The 17,311-nt window shown below is 42.0% G+C and overlaps 2 protein-coding genes across 4 annotated transcripts; both read right to left on the bottom strand.

The window, feature by feature from the left end:
* On the bottom strand, window positions 1-7,730 carry odf2a (outer dense fiber of sperm tails 2a). Of its 2 annotated transcripts, none has more exons than XM_028973397.1 (18): window positions 7,620-7,730; window positions 6,835-6,954; window positions 6,566-6,679; window positions 5,849-6,022; window positions 5,075-5,262; window positions 4,845-4,983; window positions 4,616-4,747; window positions 4,473-4,547; window positions 4,323-4,394; window positions 3,978-4,094; window positions 3,628-3,813; window positions 2,804-3,049; window positions 2,608-2,718; window positions 1,983-2,246; window positions 1,690-1,790; window positions 1,357-1,519; window positions 1,125-1,250; window positions 1-377 (listed from the first exon to the last, which is right to left on the bottom strand). In XM_028973397.1, the coding sequence occupies exons 1-18, from the start codon at window positions 7,620-7,622 to the stop codon at window positions 207-209; spliced, it is 2,502 nt and encodes an 833-aa protein (XP_028829230.1). In that variant the 5' UTR covers window positions 7,623-7,730; the 3' UTR covers window positions 1-206. The 2 variants fall into 2 exon arrangements, with proteins under 2 accessions (XP_028829230.1, XP_028829232.1); XM_028973399.1 differs by having other exon boundaries at window positions 4,851-4,983.
* Window positions 7,731-8,977: 1,247 nt separating this feature from the next.
* zer1 (zyg-11 related, cell cycle regulator) lies at window positions 8,978-16,860 on the bottom strand. 2 transcript variants are annotated; one of them, XM_028973401.1, is made up of 17 exons: window positions 16,720-16,860; window positions 15,719-16,022; window positions 15,242-15,392; window positions 14,016-14,240; window positions 13,707-13,936; window positions 13,397-13,570; window positions 13,181-13,295; window positions 12,947-13,093; window positions 12,646-12,819; window positions 12,081-12,296; window positions 11,960-12,001; window positions 11,754-11,873; window positions 11,378-11,493; window positions 11,031-11,219; window positions 10,781-10,878; window positions 10,446-10,548; window positions 8,978-10,272 (listed from the first exon to the last, which is right to left on the bottom strand). In XM_028973401.1, exons 2-17 carry the CDS (start codon window positions 15,883-15,885, stop codon window positions 10,215-10,217), a joined length of 2,325 nt encoding a protein of 774 aa, XP_028829234.1. In that variant the 5' UTR covers window positions 15,886-16,022; window positions 16,720-16,860; the 3' UTR covers window positions 8,978-10,214. The 2 variants fall into 2 exon arrangements, with proteins under 2 accessions (XP_028829234.1, XP_028829233.1); XM_028973400.1 differs by having other exon boundaries at window positions 15,719-16,019.
* Window positions 16,861-17,311: the final 451 nt, after the last annotated feature.

Genomic DNA, 17,311 nt, shown 5'->3' with positions numbered 1-17,311 from the left:
TTCATGTACTGGTAATTCCAATAATTTATTAAGCAAATACATATCACAGACCTGTATTCATTTGCTTTGGTGAAGTTGTAGCATAATTAATTTTTTTCTGCCTTGCTAAAAATTGGTCCCTGCCCAAGAAATGCAGAGGTCATAAATACAAGATTAAAAGAGGTACAGATGATATGTCTCATGTACAGACACCATGCACAGACCACTCAGAATGGAGAAGGTGGATGCAATGAGGCAGAGACTGCAGGGTCAGCAAAAACATTGGAATAGGACGCCTTTAGAAACTGGACATAGTTCTGTAGGCTGCGATTAGTGCTGTCTGACTGCTCCAGACGATCCTTCACATCCTGCAGCCTGCTCTGGTATCGTCTCTCTGCCTATGAGACAAATACAGATCTATTAGTCAGAGGGTAGTCTGAATAATTGTCAATTAAATAACTCCTAACCATGATAACATCTATTAGTGTCAATTACTATTGTTTTATAAGAAGGATCTAACAGCAGCCAAATCAAATGCATGACAAGAAATTTGTCATGCTGAGAGGTGGATGGTACATGTGCAGCCATGACGCTGTCTCCTCAGAGTTCTGAGGACTGTGGCTGGATGAGGCATGGGCAGGAGGGGGACTCGCTGGAGCTGGCGGGCGTTGCATGGCACCAAGAAGGAGACAGCGATCATACCAATTTCTGTGAAGGCTTGGTGGGAGAGCGGCAGGTTTGGTGTGGTCAGAAGGTCAGTCCAAGAAGGTGAACAGGGAAAGAATCTGAGGATGGGTGATTAGACAGCGAAGGCATTCCAAAGCCAGGGAAACAAAGGCAATAAAAACGGGAACGAGAGAGCAACCACCAGATGGCTGATCACTATTTATGCAGCATGCCAACCTCTGCTCCGTCTACTTTCGGGTCGGCAGCAGCGGGTCCGAACATGCGACCCCTGTGGGTGAGGTGGAGGTGCAGGAACCGTGACAAAATTACGTTTTTAACATTAATAATAATTAATTCACACCATTTTCTGGCATGTAATGTTGTTCAGGTTCTCTATATATCAGCTAAAGCACCATAGCAATAGTTAATAGATAATTAATGTTGACATGTTTAGTTTTTTTGATGTGTTCTCCACTTGCCTCCTCTTTAGCCCGTTGCAGCTGGTTCACCTCTGTGGTGGTCCTGCTTAACTGTATCTCCAGTTCCACCACCTTAGACTGAGTCGAACGCTCCTTCAATGCAGCTCGTTCTCTTGTCTGGTTAACCTGTATATTACAAAATTTAAATGATGGTTCTTAATATTGAGCAAAAGCAGCATTGTCACTCTCTAGTCAAGTTCACGATCATGTACTTCTCATGTGCAGTCGGTACCTGTCGACGCGCATCCTCCAGCGTTTCCTCCAGCTGCCGAGTCAGAATGCTACACTCCCGTGACTTTTCTTCTAAACGGACCTGATTGGTCTGAATTGTCTCCTCACGCTTGGAAATGACCTGCATTAAGTCTCGGTTCTGGGTGGTGGCTTCTTCCAGCTTACTGTATTTGGAAGTAAAAAGGACTACAATGAAATCATTAAAAAGCCAAGAAAATGTTACAGAATAAGAGAAAGGGAAGGGCTAATATATATATTAGCTCTGAGAAGAACACCTATCATATTCTGCTGAAGGAAATGTTAATGGAATGAATGGAAGGGTATACAGACTGACCGGTCAAGAGACTCCACTCTATGCTGAAGCTGTTTGTTCTCATCCAACACCATTATGTTCTTATGCCTCAGTATCTCCAACTGACTTCCCTGCTGTTCCACCTGCAATAAAAAAATTAACAACAATAATAATAATGTCTGTTATCCAAGTTTCCATGGTTTATAACAATTCTACCACACAAGCCATGGACAAGCCATAAGGTCATGAACTGAAAGCTGTCAGGAAAGTTGTCAAAAAGGAATAAGAAATGCCTAATTGAAGCTTTGTTGAATAATAGCTGGTTATGTATGTACCTTCATGCGTAGTTCTGACAAAACATTGCTGAGCTCTGTGCTTTTCCGCTCTTGGGCCCTCTCTTTGTCCTGAGCCTCCTGCAGCTGCAGTTCAGACTGCCTCAGCTGCTCAGGCAGGGGCTCGAGCTCCATCAGTTGATCCAGCAGCTGCCTCCTCACCTGTTCTACCTCCTGGTCAAGAGACTCACGCACTGCACGCGCCTCCCGCTCTGCCTGCTCCAAGCGCAGGCTGTAACCATCCGCCTCACTACGGGTCTTCTGCACCTGCAGCCAGGGTGGAGAACACAGTAAGTATCAGACAGCTCAAACAATGATAATATTCAAATATGTTGGAGAAAATTTGGGTGGCTACGCGTGTTGTGATTATAGGTAATCTACGCTTTCTCTGGAAGAGCCCTACACTCTTGTGCTGGAAACATAGGAAGCAACCAGTTAAACGGCAGTCAGTTACAAGGAGCCTTGTAACTTCATGTCCTTTGATGCACTGTCATTTTACTCTACTGTAAGTTATAAAAATTCATAAAAGAAGTACCTTCTTCAGTGTGGTAATTGCGGAGGCGATATCTACCAGCTTATGCAGGGCACATAGGTCTGGAGGAGGAATGACTCCGTAATGTAACAGTACCTGGGCCTTGTAACTGTCCACTAGACTCTCATACTGCTGGACCGATGTCTTCACCTTGTGCACCTCAGTCTGGGACAGAGACAGCTTCTCTTCTAGAGCAGACAGAGTGGCCTGAGCAGAAGAAATTCAAAGTCTATCAAGCAGTTATAAGTTATAAAGTGTAAAAAGTTCATTTTAAAACTTTGGAAGACCATGCCTTCAAGTTCTGGTTTTCTAGTCTGGCTGTGGCACTTTCTGTAGTGAACATGTGGAGTCGGTCTAGAAGGCTTTCTCTCTCTGCTCGGGACTTATCCTCGATGCTGTGGAGCTGCTCGGTCAGGTCTGTTATGCGATTGTTCAGGACAGAGATTTCCCTCTCCAACTGGATTTTCTCCTTTTCTTCTTTGTCATGACAACCGCTCCAGTTCTCTGCTGCTGATATGGCATCAGCCAGTCGAGTCTCCTGCAGAAAAAGCAGTTAATTCTTAAATATGGTGAGGACAACTTGACATACATCAGTAAAAAATAAAAGACGGCAAAAGCATTAAAGGGTCAATGCGTAAGACCACCTGACAAAGTTACACTCCGTCACATAGGGGCAGTACAGTCTTTCTTCCATAGATGGAGTGATTGCAGATTTTTTTATATTACTTAAACAAACACATGGGATTTTGGGTTAACTTGATACAACAGGTGTCCACCTATTCACCTCTTCAGGTACAAGACATGCCAGTTTGCCACTTGCTGGAAAGTGATTATTTCTTCAAATTCTGTTGCTAATTTGAGTAGTTCTATGAATGTTGTAAACAGAAATTCTTTGTTTTATCTCCATGTGCACAGAACTGTTAAACAATGTGCACTTTTGACAATTACGTCAAATTAAATTTATTTTCAATATGCAGAAAATGGTGTGTGATCTAGTACACTCACATCCATTTATCTGCTGGGTTTTAGCCTCAAAACATATGCAGTTTGCTTGCTTTGGATCAATAGGTCCATCAGAAGTCTGGCTCCCGATTCCCTTCTTTTGTGCTGACTCACCATCTCCATCAATTGGGCGCTGAGCTGTCCAGCCATGTCCTCACTGCGCTCTGCACGCTGTTTTTGTGCCCGTGTCGCCCTTTTAAGTGCCTCTTTATCTGCCTCTGCCCGCTGCCTCAGCTCCCGCAGCTGCCCCTGGAGGTGATCCACCTCCCCTTGCTGCTGACTAGACGTTCGCTCCAAGTTCTGTATTCATTATTAGAGTGAAAGAGGAACAAAGGGTCAGGGAAAAGATGTATTACTTTGTTATTATATATTTATATACACACACACACACACACACACACACATAGATATTCACTATATAAGGGATATATAGCCATAACCATCAAGACCTGTTGGTTGAATACCTTTATCTGGACTGTGAGTCTGTTGTTCTCTGCTTCCTTGCTGCGTAGCTGGCCTTGAAGGTGGGCCCGGGTCGATTCAAGAACTTTTGATAACTCACTGGTGGTCTTAGAATTCTCCTGTGGTTTAAAACATTAATGATAACAATAATAATGGCAATTTTGATTGACCCAGTGGTCACAAGAGACTAGTGGTCATGGTAGCCCCTCTTTTGTATTATTGCATACATACATATACATACACACACACACACACACACACACACACACACACACACACACATATATATATATATATTTTTTTTTTTTTCACTTTGTGCACCTGCTTTGACAGTTATCTTTATTTACCTTTTCATTTTGTAGAAGTGATGTTAGCTGAACAATTTCCTTCTCTTTGTCCTGAATTTTCCTGAGAAGTTGCTGTTAGGAATAAAGGAGTCTGTTGAAGCCCTCTTGAAACCAGGAATTAAAATGAATATTGTTCAAAAAGGCACATACTGAGTTCTCTCTCTCTATATCTGTGAGCTTCTTCAGTATACAGTCTTTCTGTTCCAACAGGCGCTGTGTGTCCATCTACACAAACCATAAAATATTACAAAACAGTAACACTACTTTTTGTCTAGTGGCCAGTTGCTCTGTACCTCACGGCCATGCTGCTCCCTCAGGAGACGACGCAAGGCGCGGTTGGTTTCTTCAAAAGTTTCTAACTTCTGCAGGAGCAGTTCCTTCTGCCGAACCATGAGTGACGATTCTGACCCTGACAATTTCTTTTCCTGTAGAAAAAACACCAGGTGCCTGTTGCTTAACTACCCAAATCATGTAGCTCATACATGTTCCATGATGGGGAAAAAAATCAGTAGGGACACACACACTCACGCTCCTGGACATGCGGCTCATGGTGTCCCTGAGTGCAGACACCTGCTTAGCTGCAGCGGTGCCATCCATTTCTGCCTCCAGCAGCTTCCTGAGGAGGATGTCCTTCTCTTGTAGCAGATTGTCTCTCTCCAGTCTGGCCACAGCAGTCATATTCAAGGTAAGCTTTGATCAATTTGAATGCAATTTGAATTGAAATTTGTTGGTACAGTATTTATGATGTAAACCTGCTGAAGTCAGACTCCCCCAGGATCTTCTCCATGGACTCACGAAGGCGAGAGTTCTCCATCTCTGTCACCTCCAGTTCCTTGGTAACCTCAGCAAGCTCTTCCTCCTGCTCAGCGATGACCCGCTGAGAAGCACTCAATCTTTCTGACTGACGCTCGAGCATTTGCTCCTTTTTCCGCATTTCTACCTAAAAAATTAACCACACCTTTGGCAATTATTTATAAGCCTTATCAGGGCTCTTAGTTTGTATACTTGATATTCTATAGAAATCGAACGAGAATTGCTGGTGTCTTCCCATTGTAAGTCGCTTTGGATAAAAGCGTCTGCCAAATAAAGTAAAGTAAAGTAAAGTAAAGATGTGATGAATTCTTAAGAAGCTGGCTGTATGTAAAACGTTGACAGAGGCAGGTGTGGGAAAGAGGTTCAGATTATATCAGCCTGATTCAGGACTGATTCAGATAATGCAGCCAATAATTTTGTAAATCATGTGTCAAATGGTCCTGTGTTTGCTTAGATATTTTCATCTGGGTGTGGGTGATTTCCATTGCAGGCATCTGCAGCAGTGTCTCTCTATGATATGAATGCATATGCAAAGGACAAGTCACCCCTAAAACACCTGCCCTGTTATTTTCCATCTTTGTGTAGGAATAGACTCTGGCTTAGATCAAACACAACTTGGATCAAAACAAAGTATTTGCATTAATTTTACTCAATACAACATATGTAATATGCATCAATCAAGTTATTACCTACAAAAGGAAGCACAAACCTACCTCACTCTTCAGTGAGCTGACCTCTGTCATCAGACTGTCAATCTTTTTCTCATACTGATTCATCCGCCCATGCAGTGCCTCCTCTTCATCAGTGGAGAGGTCTTCCAGATGCAACGCTGATGGTGCTCGATCTGGCTCTGAAAGAGGGGTAATCTCCAAACGGTGTGTTGGCCCCTGACAATCAGAAACATGAAACATACTTAGTTAACACATTTCTCACTATGTAAGTGTCATGAGGATGGCACATGCGCATGTATTGGAAAGCAAAGCAATGGACCCACAATTCTTTATCACTATGCAGGACGTCACAGTGAAGGTGGCAAGGTGAAGGAAATGTGACATATCAAGAAATTAAATGGGTATTTCCATAAAAGTTTAAGGAATGGCTAATGACATTTACAGCATTTATCAGACGCCCTTATCCAGAGCGACTTACAATCAGTAGTGACAGGGACAGTCCCCCCCTGGAGCAACTTAGGGTTAAGTGTCTTGCTCAGGAACACAATGGTTGTAAGCGGGACCTGGGTCTTCCGGTTCACAGGCGAGTGAGTTACCCACTAGGCTACTACCACACTCTACCACAATGACTTATGTATTACATAAAAAACACACCTATAGTTACAATGCATTCATTATATAAATCCGTTTGTTTACTACTGTAATCTTCACTGACCAAAACCAGACATGATGGCACAAAAAAAATAAAAAATACCAGACCTCCCACTTGTATGAGGCATCTCGTATTGGGGCTTTCCCTGGTGGTATCCATGGAACCCTAGTTTTTACTTTGACTGTGGGACGGAGACTCTCTGCATCCATCCTTTTCTTTTCCTGCAGTTCAATTTGCAATGGCAGTCATACACATGGAACAAAGACAATATTAAGGTTATACTGGACAAAATATGTGTTTTTTTATGCATTACAGTCTATTACTGCATATATTATTACTTTGTAATTATAAGTAGCTTCCAAGTATGGTACTGCACCTGAGGCTTCTTGGGAGAACCAGATTTCTGGCACTTCTTTACATGCACATGCACAGGTGTGCTGTTTGAAACGTGCACGTGCAGGGGCGGTGATGAAGGGGTACCTCTCATTGCTCTTATCTGAAAAACACCAAGGAATTAATGACAATATACAATCCACATGCAGATGCATATAGAACACATTACATGCAACATAGTGGTTTTGTTTATTTATTGTTTACAGATTTGCTGATAAACCCGATCCGGATTTGTGCACAATCGAAGCAACACGTGGCTCGTGTTTCACTTCACATGTTAACAAGGTCTCATGTGTTCAAATTCGGGTCATGTGAGAACACACCCATGCGAGTAAAGTTAATGGATTCTTGCAGGGCCGGGAAAACGCATCATGCAGGTTCCTTATCGGGCTACGGGGCTACTAACATAATATTCTGAGCACGCCGAAGAAAAAGCCACCAAGAATCAGGTCTAAAGCTTGAGCATCCTCAGATCATCTCCATTGGCAGTTGTGCCAGAAACTATTCTTAGCCTAAATTAGCCTGCGTGTAAAAACGTTCATAGACACAGACACATCATATGTCTCTCGAATATCAATGCTGAAGACGAAGTGACACAAAATAATGTAAATGCATTACTCTGTAAACAAAAAAAAAGGTTTGTCACTTTCTTACTTAACGGGTGGTTTGGTTAGCTGGCGAGCTAAAGAACACGCGCCGTGCAGACATTAAACCACATTCCCTTCTGTAAAAAAAAAAAAAAAACACGAGTGACCAGTTCCCCCTTACCATGAGAATAACCAGATATCCAAAACCACACTGTAAATTATTGAAGGATGTTTCTTTCGCATCGTGAGCACCAGCAGTCTTTCAAAAAACCTCCTCTTCCGGAAGGCAAAACGGTCGTCGGATTTGATTGGCTCGTTCGAAAGGCTCACGGAATCACACTGCTTGTGATTGGACAACACGACCGACCTTGTTTAGCGTCCCAAGCTACGTTTCTGCAGCGACGGGGTCCCCTAGAAACCAAGCCTAACATCAAGCCCGGAGGCCGGTCGTCAAGGACGAGGACAGCATTCGAGTCGTTCCGGCGAGGCGTCCGTCGACATGGCATTTCGTGCATGTTGTTAAAAAAAAAGAAAAAAAGCAATGGCCCCATTAGTCAACTTCAGAGTCACCTTGTGGGTGAAGAATGGAGCCGTAAGTTACAGAAGAGGGCGCTTTCTATCCGACCAGACCTGGAAAGTGAAAAATCCTGGAACCCAGAAATTCCTCAGAATAAAATGTGTATCGATGGGCGTTTCTTGATTGAGAGGAATACATCTTAGCTTTAACACATCATGGCATGGCATATCAAATAATCCAAATAGTTAGTTGACATTCTTAATAAAATAAGTCCCCCATTTGGTAAAAAAGGGTATTTGATTAAATTAAAACATGTATTAAATAGGTATAAAGGGAATCCTTAATTGTGCATGGTTCTTCTTTGGCAATTTTTACAGATTCATATTCTGCGTTCAAATCCTACCACTGTTAATTGATTTGTGTGCATAGAACGCATTTCTTTAAAACGTTTTAGATGCTCTTTACTGCCAAATACGGAAATGTTCATAAGTGTAGTTTTAATTGGCGAGAAAATGCTATAGTGCGCCCTCTATCGGAGATTCTTAGGGTTAGGGATACGTTTACCGAATGGAAACAAAGTGTGACACAAGCTTGAAAAGGCATAAAAGGCTGCATATAGATTCATAACCTAAAATTGGACATAGGGTATTCCTTGTCTCACACCCTGACCATATTTTTCCCCTCCGACAGAATATATGGAAGTCCGCACACCAGAACCAACCAACACAGGAACAGGTTCTTCAACCATCCAAAACCTTTTGACTGGTAGTTTATGTTTAAAAGAACATAAAAACTGAAGCCAGACTCACAAGTAAAATTATTTAACATTAAGATTCATTATTTATTATGAAGTGTATATATTCATATATATTGCCACTTGCCTACATTTATCAAATGACATTTTCTCACATACAGTCCTCCATTCCAGCGGCACATGAGAAAACAGTCCTGTGAGGTGAAACATGATCTTGCACACAGTTCCGGGCCAAAATTGTTTAAAAAAAAAAAAAAAAAAACCCAAAAAAACAAACAAAAAAAAAAACACAGCAATTATGTAATAGGAAACAAAGGACAGGGCATTTATTAACATATTATAGGCAGTCTACCATCCATACAGTAGATCATAACTAGTGATAAAATTTGAGAATTTCCCATTATCAATTCAACAATTTCTGATAATAAATTGAGGCATGTACAGTGTTTCTGACACTGCCTATGTAAGTCCTAACACAATGAGCATCTGAGTATTCCTAAATAAAAAATAAAATAAAACATAATAATAATAATAATAATAATAATAGTAGTAATAATAATATTATTATAAAACACCTAGGAGCCATCAAATATTTCTTAGTGTTGTACTGGTGTCTGGTTTCTTTTACCACTTTCTTTGAATGAGAGGACACCAAAGTTCATACTACAGCGGAGTGGATCACAGGAGTGTTTATAGACACGTCATAAAAACTTACATACAAAAATCAAACAAAAAAAATTACTGTTCTCTCCAGAAATGTACATTAAAGACAGAAAAAAGAAGACAGAATTCATCCTCTTGCCATGTGGAGGACATCTACATCATCTCTGACAGTGTCTGCTCAACCAAGTCCAGCTGGGCGATGACAGCGCAATAAACAATTGTCCACAGGTCAAATTCTCCCAGGATCACTGGTCTTTGTAGCATAAATCTGCCTCTCTGGACACCTGCCAGTAAGGTTCTACTACGTGCAGGCTCAAGCTTATATAACTTGAGGAGGTAAGAAGAACCTCCAGTATGCGCAACTCTCAATCAGAGAGACTGTCGGCATTTTGCCTGTTCCTTGTTTATTCTTTCTTGATTTTTTAAATTATTTTTTAAACAGAGAGAAGCTAGCATCACTCATTTTGTTCCTTATAATGACACATGCACACAATGTGCTGGTGTACCCACAAACATAAACACATGAAACGCAAAAACAAACCAGAAACACTCCAGTAATATGAATGGTACAAATACTGCTGCTTACCATGCTCAACACAAAAAACCCAAATAAAGAAAAACTTCCCCTACACTGTACCAGATCACCATTATCTAGATCCAGTAACCAGGCGTCAGTCCGACCATGAGTCAAACAGAGAAAAAAAATGCTGGTCTGTTCTACAGTAAATTGATGCAAACAAAGAATTCTGGTGAGAACATGATAAAAACGATCCTGTGGTGGTTTTCTGACCAATGCTTTTAAAACAGGGTCTATCCCATGAAGTCGACCAGCTCTGCTGTGTTTACCTGTTGGTGTCCATAGGGTCTTCTTTAAAGTTCTCACACTGCTCCATCACTTTCCTGAAATCCGTGAGAACATTTGGATTGAAAATGGGAAGAAACTTATGGAAATATTGAATAGGTTTCATATTGTAATGAATATGATGAGCTCTGACTCTGACCTGAGCTTAGCCACCATTAGATCAAAAGGCAAGACAGACATGAGTAATTTGGAGATTGTACGTTTACTTTACCGTGCCATGTCTTTAGTCTCTTGCTGTGAGGTCTCAAGCTCCAGAACTTTATCCAAGAGAGCCATGCCACCTTCTTTAATCAGCAGGGGACAGTATTTATTAGCTACAGGGGATAAATAAAAATTGTTTTTGAGAAGATTTTACATTTTTTCATGTGATAAACTGTTGGGGCTCAAGAGAAACCATTTGCTTGAATTTTTCATTATCCAGTCCTTAATTATAAAGCAAATTATCAAAACACTTAATAAAATTTTAATAATTTTGACCCTGAAGGAGCAGTAAATTACAGAGAAAGAGCAAATGACCAGGAAGTTTGAAATAATTCAGACACTCACGATAGACAGATACAAGGTTGAAGAGGGCCCAGGTCGCCCAGTGCTGGCTGACTGGAGCAATGCTTTGTGGCAGTAAACGCAGAATAGGTTCAAAAGACCTGAACCAGGACAAGATAATCAATATGGTTTTCTTTATGGTTCAATTATCATTAAAGCTCAGTTGCAATTGTGTTGATGTATATCTACGGTAATAAAAAAAAAAATTAAGCTAAACCGATGGCTCTAACAGCATCCAAACAGACTTGTTCACCTGTAGTTGATGTTACGTCGAGAGCTGACATCCCAGCTCTGAATGGCATCCCACATTTTTTCCATGACATCATCCCTCCTTGGCTCATCCATGGCCCACACATCAGGCCCATCAAACATGATATGGGACAGGACCCCACAGGCATTGTAAGACACTTCAATACCATCTGCCTTACTGTCCAGTAGGTTACTGTAAGATGTTAAGTTTGCAAATATATTGATATATAAGACGATAAAGTGCTAATAATAATAAATGAACAATATACAAAAACATTATGAGACCGAATACTTCTAGACTACAATGGAAAACACACAGAATCACTGAAACTGTCCGCTGTCATTTCTGACCTGAACACAGTGATGAACTGTGGCGTAAGCAGCTGTGGCCTCAGAGCTTTCACCTCCGCCACATTTCCCAGAAGTCCCAACATGTTCCTATGAAGCTCCTGCTTGTCTGGAAACTCCTGTAAGTTGCAAGTGTAGAAAACAAAATGAAAGGCTAGTCAGAAATCGACAAACAAATGCGCACACAAACACAGAGCTGAAGTAGCACAGTGGGGGAGGGCTAACAGGTGAAGCAGTGAACAGTACAGTCAGTTGGTAATACGAAGTATAACAAATTGAACCGTAAGTTGACACTAGTGGTGCACACTAGAACCACAACAGGTGGCACAGGAGGTGGAGGTTACTTTTGGAGCGAATAGTCTGAGTAACGGACAGAGACCTGCAGACACTCCAAGAAGAGGCTCATCCCTCTGCAGTTGAGGAACATCTGGCAGTTATCGGGCGTCTCATCTGTAATGTTCCACAGGGCGCTCCAAGAGAACTCCATCACCTGGTCACACTGAGGGCAAAAATGTTTTTTTTTTTTTTTAATCAGACTATGCAGTTATGCAGAACAATACATACACAGTCTGGTCGGTAACTCACCACTCTATCTTGCAGCTTTTTCTGTATTAAGTTTAACATTGTCTGAAAAATATTAATTGTAGTCATTTGTAAACTCCTCATGTTAGTATACATGTATACCAGCCAAAAGCTACAAACTTACTTTGACAAAACCCATTTTGCCTACAGCCTCCTTGTGGTCATTGTCCACTTGGCATACGAGAGCGTTGCAGAGGTGAACAGCAATGCGCTGGATAGACTCGTCCTGTCGGGCTGGCTCCAGGATCTTCAGCAGCAGTTGATTGACCCTGTGGTACTGGAACTCCAACTCCTCTGGGATACTGAAGTTACATAGCGTCAAACAACAATTCCTCTGGACCTGTGGGAGACAGTGAATATGGTCAGGGACGTTATACTGGGCTCAGAACCTTAAGTACATCTATAAATGTAAAGGAAATTATACTAACACTGCACACACACACACACACACACACACACACACACAAGGAATATCAATGTCTATATAAAAGTTCATGTCTGCAAACATTTGTTCATAATTGATCACATACTCAAACAGATCATAATTGCTGTATGTCATTTGTAAATGTAAGTAAATGTAAATGTAATGTCTCTTCCAGTTAAATAAACATAAAAAAATAAAAAATAAAATTTCAGACTGAAAGCTTGGTCTTTAAATTCAACGTGAATGACTTTGTGCCTGGACCCACCGTGACCTCTTGGTATTGTTCCATGCCATTGAGAACTACTTGGATAACCTGCCGCCGTAGCCGGACACTCTGGTCACTGCGGTAATCAGTGTTTGTTAGGTAGAAGAGGGCAGCACTGCCTGTCACCTGCACACTCTTATCGTACTTATGACACTTCAGTGCTGCAATCACCAGCTGTAGACAGAGAAGCCAGTCACACAAAAATATGACTTATACATGCCAAAGTTCAAGAGGAGGCAGAAAAACATTTGAGACGTCCAAACATTGTCTAGATAATTTATGCTGGCCACGTTTGCAAGACCTGTAATGCCCTCAGCAGCTGACTGCAGTGCTGTATCCTGGCAATGTCGAAAAGCTGGTTGATGGCTCGGTGGGCCAGCTCAGGGCGGTACTCTGTGTAAGCTTCAATGGCATTCAAGACCTGGTCTTCATTTTTTGAGCCTGTCACCTGTACAAATAAATGAATAATTCATACAAATGAGTGTCCATACAATGTTTAATTGTGAGAATAGTAAGTAATCCAGAAGCACTTTACCTTATATGCTGGGATGTGTGTTACATTGCACAGCGTTGTGTTATACAGGCCCAGGAACTGCAAAGGCCTCTTCAGCTCCTGGAAAGGGTATATGCTGCTCTTGCATGGCTCAGTGCTAAGAGAGAGAAAGAGGGAAAGAGGGAAGGAAAAATAACAATTAGCAAAATGCCAACCAATTGATAAGCTGCTTCTACATAATGCTTACAGATTACTCACCTTGGGCGTCCCATGGCCTCATCGAGATGTGGAACGGTGCAGTTATCCAGCATGATATGGCCAGAAATATCTAGAGACACAAGATGGACTAGATTCCGCACTATACCAGTAAGCATCTTCCTGGTCATTTTAAATTTAGAGGAACGCTGGTTTTCTCTGGAAATGTCCAGGTGCCTGAATGGAACACAACATGTTTAGGTTATCTGCCACAAGATCTTCATCTACTTAAATATTATCAGAATATCCTCAAATAGACCATAGTCCACTCCCTCAACTGTATCTAATTCACACTGCTTAAACCCCTACTCACCGAAGCTGGCTCATCAACACAACTGTGTTGAGCATCTCCTCTGTTAGGTCCACATTGTAAAGCACCAGGGAGGCCAAACGCTCCTTCCATTGGGCCAGGAAGGACGGGCGTGGAATATGCACGCTGGAGAGATCCAGAGATGTGAGGGCGGGCAGGGGCTTCAGCAGAGCTTCCACATCCACCTCCTCAGGGAGTCCACCCAAGTTTAGCAGTCGCAAACGATTGAAACCCTTGTGGTGCAAGAACATTTTTGTTTTAATTGATTAATACATTCTCTGTTTCATGGCATTGGTACAAGTGCAAACCTACCTGAAAGGTAAAGTCACTGTCCAGAGCAAACCTGGTCGGCCGCTCATCCACTTCATCATACTCGTCACTCTCAGCACAGGCCAGCGGGGCACCACCCCTCATGTAGAATATATTATTGCACCCGAACAGGCTGAGGGAGACTAGAGTCTGGCAGAAGCTATTGAGTGCCCTGAGGCTACGTGCGGACAGACTGTTGCAGTAGGTCAGATGGAGCTCGATAAGATCCTGCCAAAAATGAAGGATGTGTTAGTTGGAACTGGACATCGATTTCTCTGAAATAGAGAATCTAAACTTTGCCACTAAACAAAATTTCTACTAGAATTTGAATACAAATTCTAGTTCTACTAGAACTGAATACAAATTTTGACCATATTTTTGTAAAACTGAATGTAAAAACAAAGTTCTGAATAAAAATGACACACTCAAACCTATTTACAAATATTAGTTCATATTTAATTCCCCAAAAATCTAATGAAATCTAATAAGCCCCAAGTAATTGCATGCTTAGAATGACCACACTGAATTACATTTCTTCAATATTGGAGGAAGAACCAGAAAAGAGAGGTAATTATTAAATGTGGGCAATAAAGGGCGGCCCTTATCAATTTTAATTCAAGATAATGTGCAGCACCACAGATGCCTTCTTTATCAAGCTGTTACGCATAAGGGCCAATTGACCTTTTATGTGTGCTTGTCTGGCTGAGTCTGTGTGAATATGAGTATTAAGAGAGGGAAACCCGCTCTCTTTCCAGTATGGCTGTTTTTATCAGATTTATTAGATTGATTACTTAATCTGAAGCTTTCTGAGAATACATATAAAGACATTAGAGTAACTTTAGTCAAACTGTATTAGACTTAAGCATGAAACAAATATGACTGCAATATAGTGACACTACAATACTGCAAGGTCATTCCATCAGAGTCTCATACAGGTCTGAGTGTAGTCAGTATGAGAACAAAAATAGCAGAAACCAATCATATGATATGGAAATATCTATTATTCATTTGACTTACAGAGAAACTAACTACAAGGACCATCCATGTCCAACAACAATGGGTTGAATGTCTGACTTATAAGATGGATTTGCTGATTTGATGTTTTACTGCCCTAATGAGTCTTTCATGTGCCTTTTAATGTATCACAATTTAAGGATCAATGACGCTCTCTACAGAAGACTCCTTTAGTTCTGTAAACATAATCAATCATTCATCGTCCTCAGATGTACCTGTTTCCTGATGGCCTCCAAATCTGCATCACGCACAAAGTCTTCTCTCAGCTGCACTCTTGTCAACCTGGTACTACGAGGATCTGAAAAAAGCTGGAAAAAGCCATCCTGCTGCTCAAAGCTGCTTTCTGTATGGACCATCTCCATATACCTGAATCAAAGAAACAACAAAAGTGAAGTGAAATTGAAGTGATTGTCATTGAGAAGCACAGCACACAACGAAATTTGTCCTCTGCATCACCCTTGGTGAGCAGTGGGCAGCCATGACAGGCGCCCGGGGAGCAGTGTGTGGGGACGGTGCTATGCTCAGTGGCACCTCAGTGGTACCTTGGCGGATCGTGATTCGAACTGGCAACCTTCTGATTACGGGGACGCAACCTTAACTGCTAGGCCACCACTGCCCCAAGTTATGCAAGAATGACAAAATTCGTTATTGGGTTGATCCAGAACACTTAAACACTCTGACCCTTCACTTACGCATTCACGAGCTTGTCACAGATCTCGCTTGGCAGGAACACATCGGGCCGCAGGGTGAGCTTGTTCCTGTCTCCCAGGTAGCACATTGTTCGCCGCAGATTGCGCAGACAGAAGTCTGTGCAAAGGGCCATCAGGCTGTCCGGGTTGTCTCCTGCTTTAGCCGCCATAGCGGCTTGTTGCGAATTTTCTCTCTTCTAGAACCTCGATGAGATGGCGCCGCTTGAAGTTTCTCAGGCAGTGGACATCAGGAGATGGACAAAGGGCAGCAGACAGCCTGCAAGTTTTGTGAAATCCAGCCCAACTGCTTAGAAACAAAAGTATGCATGAAAAACTCAATAGTGGGTTAACCTCTAAATGTGCAATATCTAGTGCTGAATAATATCCTAGTTATAAATTAGAAACAACGTGTGAAATATATTTAAACCACATTGCCAAACTTTTAGTAGAACACTATTTTAGACATTTTAAACATGTCCAGACTATGCCTTTATAGTGACAAATCTTTGTTGCTTATCTTTGAACTCATACGTATATAAAGAGACATACATATTCAGCAGCTTGTGGGTATGCAGAGAACACTAATTTAACTATTCTATTCAGCTCTAATCAGAAATAAAAAGCAATGTTTATGAGAAGCATCAGCCGAGTCTCATCTCAGTAACAGTAAGCTAGCCATCTGGCAGAAATGGTTGGCTGGTCACAACGGGTCAAGCTGTCAAACCCACACTCACTACGGTCTGCCGGTCGTGACAAAACGTGCTCCTTTCAAACGAATAAAAAGACACCACAGCATCGCACATTCCGGACACGTGTCCGCACTGACGCGCCAGGTTCATGCGAGCAGCTCGGACCCCCGGCGCGCTAGTTGGCCGACTTGCGAACTGGTGCTAGGGCGCTAGCTGGCTAACGGGGCTGCTGCGGCGAGTAACATTCACCAAGGAGCCGACACGCGAGGTCTGACAGCGCAGGCCATGCGCACCCTTCAACGGGCGTCCTCGTACCTCAGTCTCGGGCGCGGACACTTCTCCGAGTTAAACGGAGCGACTTCCCAAAAAATGCACAATTGTCGCTGTCTCCTGTAAATTTTTTTTTCTCGCTTTCGCTCCTGATGTCAACAAAACAGTCTCGGCTTCCGGTTCACATGTGCATCGCATAATTGCTTCCTGCTCAGCGCGGTTGCCAGGTATCTGTGTTTTCCCGCGGAACCGGTCTCGCTGCCAGACAGTGTCACCGGCGGTGAAGTACGGACGCCTTGATCGCGGTTGTCTCACCGGTTTTGTGGTATCGGTTAGTTTGGTCAAGCTTTAGTCGTTTTGCCGTTCTTCATTCTCATTCAATGACCAGAACGTATTTCTAATGGACGCCACATGACAAGAAATCAAGAACCATTTATTTTGCACAGATCATATGGCACTAGTATGAGTGAACCCTCATCTGTTTAGTTATGATCTAGGTGTATGTTCTTATGTATGTCATTTTTAATAACATAACTGGGACCATAATAGTTATACACACACCCATCTTAAAATGCAATTTAATTGCACAATTGTACATTGTAATTGTAAATTAAATGCACTGTATTTGTCCATTTAT

This window comes from Denticeps clupeoides, chromosome 3 (genome assembly GCF_900700375.1).
Source record: "Denticeps clupeoides chromosome 3, fDenClu1.1, whole genome shotgun sequence".
NCBI lineage: Eukaryota > Metazoa > Chordata > Actinopteri > Clupeiformes > Denticipitidae > Denticeps > Denticeps clupeoides.
This window is presented reverse-complemented; position numbering and strand designations above follow the sequence as displayed.

Excerpts from the sequence above, each read along its gene's own strand:
- odf2a (XM_028973397.1), bottom strand. Across the intron at positions 3,050-3,627 it reads GCGCCCAATTGATGGAGATG|GAGACTCGACTGGCTGATGC; the intron begins GTGAGTCAGCAC and ends CTTTTTCTGCAG. Across the intron at positions 1,251-1,356 it reads TGGAGGATGCGCGTCGACAG|GTTAACCAGACAAGAGAACG; the intron begins GTACCGACTGCA and ends TGTAATATACAG.
- zer1 (XM_028973401.1), bottom strand. The coding sequence starts at position 15,885 with ATGGCGGCTAAAGCAGGAGACAACCCGGACAGCCTGATGGCCCTTTGC. Across the intron at positions 13,296-13,396 it reads GAGGCCATGGGACGCCCAAG|CACTGAGCCATGCAAGAGCA; the intron begins GTGAGTAATCTG and ends TCTCTCTCTTAG. Across the intron at positions 10,273-10,445 it reads GAGACTAAAGACATGGCACG|GAAAGTGATGGAGCAGTGTG; the intron begins GTAAAGTAAACG and ends CACGGATTTCAG.